Here is an 11,108-nt window from a genome sequence, read left to right on the forward strand (position 1 = left end):
AGCCGCTCCGCCTCCCCGGCGGGCTGGGCGGCGCGGGCGGGCACGGGGACGGGTTTCTCGGTCCTTCTCGGTGCCTGTGTGCCCCCCAGCAGGTCGGTGTGGGGCAGCTGGCAGTGATTGCAGGGAGGGAATGGGGAGAGGCAGCGCCGTGGTGTGTCCCGGGGAGGATGCTCCGAGCGCGGGGGGTCCCGGCGTGGTCCTCTCCCCTCCGCATCCCTCGAGGGCTGAAAGCTTTGTGCCAAAACGGGAAGAGAAGTGTTAGCAAAGCCTTCTCCGCTCAGGGATGGGGTGCTGGGTGTCCCCCGAGCGCTGGAGGTGCCTTGGAGGGAGGTTTGGAGCAGGAGTGAGCGTGGGGATTTCTCTCCGCAGCGCACGTGGTTCTCCCTCCTTGGAGGCAAAAGGTAACTTAAGTTAAAGGAGGTTTGGGCAAGGGGAAAGGTGAATAAATACTGTCGTGGGGTGTCACGGTGGTGCTGGATGGGACTGGGGTGTTTGGTGGTCTTGGGGTGGGGTAAGAGTGTTGTCAGCTGTGTCTGTGCTCGGAGGACTCATAGGATCACAGGATGGTTTGGGTTGGAAATCCTTGCAATGTTCTCACAAAGGGCAGCACAGGGACAGGCAGTGATCTCTGTGTGAGCAGTGACAGGAGCCAAGGGAACAACAGCTGGAGCTGTGTCTATGTTCTCACGCAGCACAGGGACAGGCAGTGATCTCTGTGTGAGCAGTGACAGGAGCCAAGGGAACAACAGCTGGAGCTGTGTCTGGGGAGGGTTAGGTTGGATATCAGGACAAGATTCTTCCCCCAGAGGTGTTTGGGCACTGAACAGCTCCCCAGGGCAGTGGTCACAGCCCCAAGGCTGACAGAGCTCCAGGAGGTTTGGCCAATGCTCTCAGGCCCAAGGTGCATTGTTGGGGTGTCCTGTGTCCAGGAGTTGGACTGATGATCCTTGTGGGTCCCTTGCAGCTCATGTATTCTGATATATATTCAGGGTATTCTATGAGTCTATGAAAAATCATCCCATCCCACCCTGCCATGGGCAGTGACACCTCCCACCAGCCCAGGCTGCTCCAAGCCCCATCCAGCCTGGCCTGGAACACTCCCAGGGATGGAGCAGCCACAGCTGCTCTGGGCAACCTGTGCCAGTGCCTCAGCACCTCACAGGGAGGATTTTGCAAGGGACTTTAAATATTTGTGAACACCTATTGCTTTTTTACTTCAGGTTGTCCAAATAAGGCAGAACCTGTTGCTTACTATGAAGAAAAGCAGAGGTCGAACAGGCCGAAAGAGGAGAAGAAAGCACTTGCAGAGTTTTATGGATGGAGGTAATATCTCTGGAAGTTAAAGAGTTAAATAACCAATTGCTTGTCAAGGTGTTATTTATGCTTTATATTCATCAAACCCCTTTGTGCTTTGAAAATGTGATTCCTAAATGTTCCCTTGTTTTTATATGGAAGCAGTCTGAAATTAGTTTGCAACCCCAAGCAGAACGTGGTGAATATTCTGAGCTCTCTTTTTCTGGATAATGGCAAGTTGTATATTATTTTTAAACTCCTTGAATATGCTGAATAACTCACACAGTTCTCAGTGCCCAGAGGCCCAGAACTGAGCAACCTGCTCTGGTGGGAGGTGTCCCTGCCCAGGGCAAGAGTTGGGGCTGGATCATCTCTAAGTTCCATTCCAACCCTTAAAATTCTGATTCTATGATGATTTAGTAAGTTACTTTGTAGAGAGCCTTTCTTGCTATTCTGTTGTGCTCTAAAATTTCCTTTGTCTTCCAACAGAGGTTTTTTTAATAGCATTAATCTCCTCTGTTTTATCTTTAGCCAACTGCAGTCACAGACTGGAATACATTAAACTTAAGAAGTGGCTCAAAGACAGAGGATTTGGAGACAGCAGTTTAAGGCCTGCAGAGTTCTGGGGTAATGTTTGGTGGTACAAACTTCTGATTCTTTCATTGTGAGTCATGCACCTGCCTGGCAGCAGGAAAAGAAGGCAGTTGCTGTTAGTCTTCTAAGGATTTTTGGCACAGGAGTGTCAATTTGGCATTAAAAAAGTAGATAGGGAGGCCTGAAATAAACTATTTCTTGTATAAAGATGATCTCGTGTGAACCTCCTGTATGAGAATACTCTGTTAGGCTGCAAAACTCTGCTGAATTCCTTGTGGAAGTCAAAATGTAAGTGTTAGCAGCACAGTTTTAAAGAAGAAATTCATTCCCAGCATTGGAACCTGGTTTTGTTATCCTTTCTCCACCTGTTTTCCCCACACAAGCTCAGCAAATCTAGTGATACAGATAAATAAATTATTTCAGAGCTGGGATTCACTTAGTGATGTTTCCAGCAAAGGTGTCTGCTTGTATTTTTTCTCTTTAAGTAGGTTTATGTTTCAAAACCTTTTGTAATATTAAAGACAGAGTAGAAAGAGGAGAATGAAATAAGGAAAAGTGGAATAATTGCTAGAACTGGACAACAAGTGTGGCAGGAGATGCAGGGAAAGGACTGTTACAGTGTCCTGAAGAGCAGAACGAGAATTGGAGAACAAAGAAATGAGATATGTATTTGGAATGATCCATAATTGGCTTTTATGACTGCTATTTTAGGGCTTTTCTTTGAAGACCTGATCATAATTTCTTGTATTTTCACCACTCTTTGTTCCTGCTCCAGAGACAGGAAGAGGATTGATGACAACAAAAGCTCTTCAGGTTAGTCATGTTGGTTCTAATGGAAAAGCTCCTCAGATTCTTTCAAGGTGTAATGAATTCTGCAGTGAGCAAAGCTCAGAATTCCAGACAAGGTCTTCACACTCCCTGTTGTGAGTGTCATTTCTGCCCTCTGATCTTCGCTTTGAAGGCATCTTCTTTGCTGGTAGACTAATAGAAATATAATTTCTCAGACATTTCCAGCAGAAAAGGGGAATAATAGAAGAAATACCTTTGCCCTTGTGATATTGACATAGAAAAACTCAACTCTGAATGAAAAAGCTTCTCAGGAATGGAACAGAAAATGAAAAGAAGTTTCCTGAGTGGTATGAGGATAGTAAATCAAATAATGGTGAATCAGACCCAGAACCTTTGGCTAACTAGAGAGTAAAGGAAGAAGTTACGTGCAGAGAAGAGTGTGGGTCTCATGCTGGCTCAGGGTTGGAGGCAGAGGCTCAGGTTATCCACAGGGATCTGAGCCATGCACTAAACTCAGCTGGGCTGGAGAAAGACAAGGAAAATCAGGAGATGAATGGGAAGAGAATTGACTTGATTCATCTCCTCTCCCTCCAGGCATGGACACATGTGGCTCAGGCCAGGCACGAAGGCTAATTTACACAGAGCAGCTTGGCAAGCAAGGTCAGGATAGACATGACCTAAAACATCCCATAGTGCTGATGGAAGTTCAGCTGTTTGTGAGAGCTAGGCTAAAGGACATCTCAGTGAGTAGCCAGGCACAGACCTTCTGAGAACAGCCAACTTTGTGCTACTGTCTGCAATTGTCCTCCTTCCCTGGGCTGTCACTGGCTTAAAGCCATTCCAGTTCCCATAGTGTGTTAGATGAACCATTTGCACTTGTCTTTTGCTATTTTTTGTGTGTGTCTTTCTTTATCTTCCCTCCAAGACAGGAGATCTGATTATTTCATTGCCTGAGAAATGCTTACTCACCACGGGCACCGTCCTGAGCAGCTGCTTGGGGGAGTACGTTGTGAAGTAAGTGAAAAGTGACACTTGATGGGCACATTGGCTTTTAGCTCAGAATCCCAGAATCATTGAGGTTTGAAAAGACCTCTGAGATCCTGGAGTCCAACCTGTGATCCATCACCACCTTGTCAACTAGACCAGAGCACTGACTGTTATGTCCAGTGGTTTCTTGGACACCTCCAGGGGTGGTGACTCCACCATCTCCCTGAGCAGCACATTCCAGTGCCTGACAGCCCTTTCCATGGGGAAATTCCTCCTGATGGCCAACCTGACCCTCCCCTGGTACAGCTTGAGGTATTTCCTCTGGTCTTGTCCCTTGTTCCCTGGGAGCTGTATATCCTGAATGCTACGAGTATTTCTCGTGGCCTTTCATGTATGTGGAGTGCTCAGATGGGAAAGGTTTGGACTCAGAGCATCTCCTCTTAGCTAGGCAGAGTTGGAGAGAGAGCACAGGCTGGAACTTGACCTCCCTCAGAGCCAAAGTGTCTGGACCTAAGTGCCAATTGTGAATGATTTCTTGGGAATTCATGAATAAGCTTCAACAGGAGAAGGAAGATAAAATGGGGATGCAAAGCTGTTCCATGGACATGGCCTTGTAGGCAGTTCGGAACCAAGACCTATGCTGGACATTGAGTACTTGTTGTGTATCCTAAAAAAACCACCCCTAAAGAAAACCCAACCCAAGGGGTGACCCTGAAGTTGTTACTGCCAACCAATTTTTATTGCCCCTTTGAAATCATCCAAAGGACTTGGAGATGAACTACAAAGAGGGTTAAAACAGAAGCTGTTTATAATATTTAAAAGGGAGATAAAACTCTGGTGCAGCCATTTCCCATGGTGTTGTTCTCTCCTAGGTGGAAGCCTCCTGTGTCTCCTTTGATGGCACTGTGCACATTTTTGATAGCAGAGAAGCATTTTGGGGAGAAATCCCCGTGGAAACCCTACCTGGATGTTTTACCCAAGACTTACACCTGCCCTGTGTGTTTGGAGCGTGATGTGGTAAACCTCCTGCCAGAACCTCTCAGAAAGAAAGCTCAGGAGCAGAGAACAACAGTGCAAGAGTTGTTTGAGTCTTCCAAAGCCTTTTTCTCTTCCCTGCAGCCTTTGTTTGCTGAGGACACAGGGACTGTTTTTACCTACAGTGCCTTAGAGTGGGCTTGGTGCACTGTGAACACCAGGACAATCTACATGAAGCACTCACAGAGGGAATGTTTTTCCCTTGAGCCAGATGTTTATGCTCTGGCACCATATTTGGATCTGCTAAACCACAGTCCAAATGTTCAGGTAAGAAACTAATAGTAGGTCACTTGATTTCTTCAGAAGGAAATGCATTTATGGGATGGATGAGGAGTGTGTGGAGGTCAGGGAGGGATCTCAGTGGGAAAAATGGCTATTAAGGATATGAGCAGGATGAGAACTCACAGTTCCTCTATACACTGGAGTTTGTTATTCAGCCCAAGGCAGCTGAATAAAGAGGATGATGATAAAGGTCTGTAGTGATAGGACAAGGAGAATGGCTTCAAACTGAAAAAAACCCCAGGTTTAGATTGGATATTAGGAGAAGAGAAGCTCCAGGGTGACCTTAGAGGTCCTTCCAGTACCTAAAGGGGCTCCCAGAGAGCTGGAGAGGGACTTGGGACAAGGCATGGAGTGACAGGACAGTGAAGAATGGCCTTAAACTGAAAAAGAGTAGGGTTAGGTTAGGTATATGGAAGGAATTGTTCCCTGTGAGGTGCTGAGGCACTGGCACAGGTTGCCCAGAGCAGCTGTGGCTGCTCCATCCCTGGGAGTGTTCCAGGCCAGATTGGATGGGGCTTGGATCAGCCTGGGCTGGTGGGAGGTGTCCCTACCCAGGGCAGGGGGTGGAACTGGATGATCTTTTTGGTTCCTTCCAACCCAAACCATTTGGTGATTCTATGATTCTGTGATTCAAATGTTTCAGTTGATGCAGCAAAGCAAAGCCCCAGGGAGAGCCCACAGGGACTGGGAGAGATTTGCATCCAGGGTAGCTGTTGGGAAGAGGCAGTTGCAAACACAACCCCACTCTGCTTTCCTAAAGACTCAGCTCCTGAGGCAAGTCTCAAGTTACACAGTCCCTGTGCTTGCTCACCTCAGGCTGAAGCTTTTGAGCAGCCTTAGAATCACAGAATCACAGAACCATCGAGGCTGGAGGAGACCTCTAGGATATTTGAGTCCAATCACCTGTCACTGCTCTAACCCCCAAACCCTAAACCATATCCTCCAGTGACACATCCAGACCCCTCTGAAACACCTCCAGGGATGGTGACTCCACCACCTCCCTGGGCAATATCTCAGTGCTGAACACCCTCATAGGGAAAACATCTCTCCTAACACCTATTCTGACTCTCCCTGTCTCAGTCTATGACCTTAGGAGGGTGTGCAGAGCAGTTCCACCTTATGTCAGGGCCTGTGGGACAGCACAGAAGTGACCAAGGCTGCATGAAACCATCTTTATTTGCAGATTTGAGGCCTCTCTAATAAGTCTACACAGTGTGTGGCACATGCTGCAGACCAGGGCTTAGCTGTTTACTCTTCATACTCATGAGCTGCCTTTTCAGGCCTCTGAAACACTTTTCCTCCAGTGTTAGAGAGGATTTTGGATCTTAATATTCAAGTTTTGATTAATTTTCCACCTTCTTTTCCTGCCCAAGAGTAAAACCTTTTCTTTTTAACCCCCTGAAGGTCAAGGCTGCATTTAATGAGCAAACAAGGAGCTATGAAATTTGGACTAATTCCCAGTGCAAGAAGTATGAAGAAGTATTTATCTGCTATGGACCTCATGATAACCAGAGACTACTGCTGGAATATGGATTTGTGGCCATGGATAACCCCCACAGCAGTGTTTATGTCTCATCAGGTTGGAGTTATAGATGAGTAAGACACTATAATAGAGAATTGAGCCTGTTGATGCTCAAGAAGTGGAGTAAGGTTTGATTCCTCTCTGCATAGAATTTAAAGATTGGAGTTTTAAGATTGCAAATGTTCTTCGGTAACATTTTCTCTGGTAAAATTGGGATTCTTTGCAAGCACCTACATAGAGATTCCAAGTGGATTGAGAACCAGTCTGAGAGTGGTTCATAACTGGAATTTGAGTTTATAAATTTCTGTTAGAAGGACACAAACAGTGACTTAGGCACTAAAAGTGACAAAACTGATAGTTTTGAGAAGTAGAAACACTTCTGATCCTGTGGAAGTTCACCAGATTGAACAGGTTGTGATCTTTATCCTGTAGCTCCTTGAAAAACAGGGTTAAAATGTTATTTCAGGATTGTGGTTTCATCTACACAGAGCTTTTTTAAAGCTCTAAAATCTGGTTTTATGCAGATACTCTCCTCAAATATTTGCCACCACTGGACAAGCAGAGAAAGGCCAAACTTGCTATCCTGAAGGATCATGATTTCCTTGAGTAAGTATCTGAGGTTCTTTGGTTCCTGCTAAGCTTTCACTTCAGGATTTCTGGGAGTTAAATTTTACTTCTTGTATCAAAATCCAGAAAAATATTATAAGGACTTGGGTGTTTTTTAACAAACTAATGTGCTTGTGAGAGGATGTAGAAGTTGTAAACACCTCAGGGGAGGTTTGAAGGCACAGCCTTGTCTCTGGACGGCAGCAGAGAGAGGAGTCAAGGAGATCTCTGATTGCAAAGAGCAGATCTTTCCCTGTTGACATGTGTCAAGAGGAAAACTGACACCCTGGAAAAACTCAGTTCTACTTTCTTATCACTTTTGGCTTTATAGAAACCTGACCTTTGGCTGGGATGGACCCTCTTGGAGACTCCTCACAGCCCTCAAGCTCTTAAGTCTTGGAGCAGATGAATTGTAAGTTTTAGCAACTCTGAACATTTAGACAATATCAATGTGCCATTTTCTTTTCTGTCACAGAATCCTCAAGGTTGGAAGAGACCTTCAAGCTCATCCAGTCCCACCAGCACTACCAGAATCACCCCCAAACTATGTCCCCAAGTGAGAGCAATGCGGTCCCTCCTGAGCTTTCTCTTCTCCAGTCTAAACACCCCCAGCTCCTTCAGCTCCTCACAGGACATGGTTTCTAGTCCCTTCACATGTTTTCTAGACTCCTTACGTGTTTTCTAGACCCTTCACTCTTTGCTGTGTGTGAGGACAATTGTTTTGCACCTCCTTTGTGTGTCTCATTGCCTCCAGGTGCGAATTGAAAAGAAGAAAGGCAGAAAACACCACAGAACGTCAACTCATTGCCTAGTGCTGCTTTGGTCTTTTGCTTTCTTGTATTAATAGCTTCACCCTAGTCTCTTTCCTTTCTATTTCCACCACCAGATATTCCTTTAAAGCTCAGACTCCAGGTTTTTCCTGGTCATTTGATGAGATTTTAGGTGCTTTTAACCTGCCTTGGAGGCCTTTGAGGCATGTGGTTCACAGGCTGCTGCTCAAATTCATCTACAGTGTCTGTCAGTGCAGGTTTGATCATTTACTCCAACTGCAAATCTGCTTTGAGCAGCAACAATGGCAAATATTTACCTGCACTTTGCTTGGAATGGTAAATAAACACATAAAATTCCATTATTCAGTGCTGTTTGTGCTTTGAAGATTCATTGCTTAGTGGAGTAAGTTGATCTAAGAACTAAAAATAGATCCTCTGGTAGTAGTTCCAAGCCCAAGTGAGGTGAAGTTGAGCAGAACCACATGTTTCTCATCCATGATTACACCAAATAATGGTGTGTTCTTCCAACATTTTGCTTTCAGTGCTTGCTGGAGGAGGACACTGCTTGGTGAGGTCATCTCAGCCAGAAATGAACAGCAGACATGGAATATAGTAGGGAAAATATGTCATTTTCTACTAGAGGAGACCCAACATGTCCTTCTCCAGGTAATGTGAAGGACAAGGTAGCCCAGATTCCTCTCCTAGCAGAACATACAGTGGTGTCATTTCTGGAGTGACATCTGTGATGATTTTTCCTTTTCTCCCTTTTTTCCCTTTCCCTCTTTTTTCCTCCTTTCCCCCATTTTTCCCTTTTCCCCTGTTTTTCCCTTTTCACACCCCTTTTATCCCCCTTTTCCCCATTTCCCCTATTTTTTCCCTTTTCACCCCCCTTTTTCCCCATTTCCCCTATTTTTCCCTTTTCACCCCCCTTTTCCCCCTCTTTCCCCCTTTTCTCCCCTTTCCCCCCTTTTTTCCATTTCCCCCCCATTGAGAAGTTTAAAATATACTATTTTGACCTAGTGCCTGAAATCTCTACCACAACTTTCCCCAAATTTTGACTCATTTCATCCCATTTCTATCAACTTCAGATTTCCCAGTTGAAAAGGACCAAAGAGAGCCTCAAACCCCACTTGGCTTTGGTGGAAAAGCTCCACTTGGAAGACCTGAAGATACTTCAAAAATCAGCTGAGATTCTCTGCAACTTAAATATGGCAACAAGTTGACCCAAGTGGAAGTGTGATCAGAGGTGATTTGCCATGGATGTGCCTTGCTCACCTGTTTTGATGGAGCTGAGCAGCAAAGAAGAAGATAGAAAGTCATCAGAATCATTTTGGTCTTTGCTGGGTTTCACCAGGAGCACAAAAAGGTTCTACTGACGTGAAGATCTTGAGCTTCTTGCATGGTTTGGAGGATCTTTCAAAGGGCATTTCAGGGCAGGACCCTTAATTAAGCTGCAGAAACTTCATTTATAACTGTGATTGTGCTGTGATTATTCTCCATTTTGTGAGGAATCACAGTTCATAGGACATTTTTTCAGAGTGGTGGTTTAAAAAATATTTATTTTTGTCAATGTGTTGCTTCATTTTCTACAACTCTTCTCGCTTTTGGAACTAAATGAAGCTGTACAGCAGGAAAGGTGTTGGGTAATAATAGAATTTCAGGAACAAATGCAGCAGGTGAGAACTGTGAGAACTCTTCAAGCTCAAATGCACTTTTAGGCTTTTATTGGTAGCTTGTGAACAAGAATGTTATTCATAGAGTTATAGAATCATAGAGTGGTTTGAGGTGAAGAGATGTTAAAGTTCATCTAGTTCCACCCCCTGCCCTGGGCAGGGACACCTCCCACCAGAGCAGGTTGCTCAAGGCTCATCCAACCTGGCTGTGAACACTGCCAGGGCTGGGGCAGCCACCACTTCCCTGTGGGGCTGAGCCCCTGACCCTGTGACTGACCTCTTACTTCCTTTCAATAAAACCTTTTTCATTCTCTCAGCCCAGATGTGTTTCTAATTTTACCATTCCGTAAGGAGCTGGTGCCAGAGTTAACGAAGATAAGGATGTTTGCTTGGTTTATTCCCCCCTTTTTTTTTTCCTCTGGAAAAAAAAGGAGCAGCTCCTTTTAGGAGCAGCTCCTTTACAACGTGACTTGCAAGGTGACTATGAGTGTAACAGAAATTTATATCCTTCAGGATTGTACTAGAGGCTACACATTTATTCCAGGTGGTTTGAATATTAGCTCTGCTCCTGGAAGTCCCTCACACCCTCCAGGGAGAGCAGGAAAGGGATCTGGAAGTGCAGGAAAGCAGGCAGAGCAGAGCACTGAGCTCTCAGCTTCACCTCAAGCCTTGTAGCAAGAGCAGAGCCACTTGTGTTTGATATCTAAGGCAAAATCCTGCCTGGATCAACTCTGGAACTGGAATCAGTGCTGTTGTAACACACATCAATAGCAGTGGAATTTGAAGAGGTAGAAACCAGAGTCTCACAGGTTGTGATTCGGCATTTATGGCAGTAAGAAAAAGCTTAAATTCCTTTTTGACTCAAACCTGAATTATGTGCAAGACAGATCCTAAGCTGGGCTGAGGTGCCTGAGGAAGGAGCTGCTCTGGGTGTGTCTTCCAGCTGTCTTGGACACACTCAATCAAGTTCTCAAAGAGGGAAAAATGCTTCCTCTCAGCCTCTGCTTTAGCTCTCTGAGCTGCAAACATCATCACTTCAGTGATGTGCTGGTTAAGATTTGGCTCTGGCTCTCTCTCGGGCTAAGGAGGGATTTAGCAGTGGAAAAACATACTTATTTCTCTCTTTGTATAAAATCCCTTTCAGATTGGATCTGTAAATCTCAGCACAGTAGAAATAAATCTCAGCTTATGCTCAGTAGCACTACAGACCTGGTCCAGATCATGGCAGGGACTTGGATTCTCTCCCAGCTACTCAAATAGGGCATTGAGGGGCTGGAGGTGTCCAGAGAAGGGAATGGAGCTGGTGAAGGGGCTAGAAAACATGTCCTGTGAGGAGCTGAGGGAGGTGAGGGTGTTTATTCTGGAGAAGACTCATTGCTCTCTCCGACTCTGACAGGAGGTCATGGTAAGGTGTGGGTTGGTCTCTTTGCCATGTCCCAAGGGGAAGGACAAGAGGAAGCAGCCTGAAGTTGCACCAGGGGAGGTTCAAATTAGATATTAGAAACAATTTTTTCCCTGTTAGTGTTCAAACCTTGGAATGAGTTGCCCAGGGAGGTG

The 11,108-nt window shown here is 45.5% G+C and overlaps 1 protein-coding gene across 1 annotated transcript; it reads left to right on the forward strand.

Moving 5' to 3' along the window:
- Window positions 1-1,253: 1,253 nt before the first annotated feature.
- Window positions 1,254-9,101, forward strand: SETD4 (SET domain containing 4). The gene is made up of 10 exons (XM_009083561.1): window positions 1,254-1,323; window positions 1,825-1,920; window positions 2,663-2,700; window positions 3,602-3,690; window positions 4,536-4,965; window positions 6,385-6,559; window positions 7,027-7,108; window positions 7,440-7,520; window positions 8,421-8,544; window positions 8,967-9,101. The coding sequence occupies exons 1-10, from the start codon at window positions 1,254-1,256 to the stop codon at window positions 9,099-9,101; spliced, it is 1,320 nt and encodes a 439-aa protein (XP_009081809.1).
- The last annotated feature ends 2,007 nt before the right edge of the window (window positions 9,102-11,108 follow it).

The sequence above is a fragment of the Acanthisitta chloris genome, unplaced genomic scaffold (genome assembly GCF_000695815.1).
Source record: "Acanthisitta chloris isolate BGI_N310 unplaced genomic scaffold, ASM69581v1 scaffold9230, whole genome shotgun sequence".
NCBI lineage: Eukaryota > Metazoa > Chordata > Aves > Passeriformes > Acanthisittidae > Acanthisitta > Acanthisitta chloris.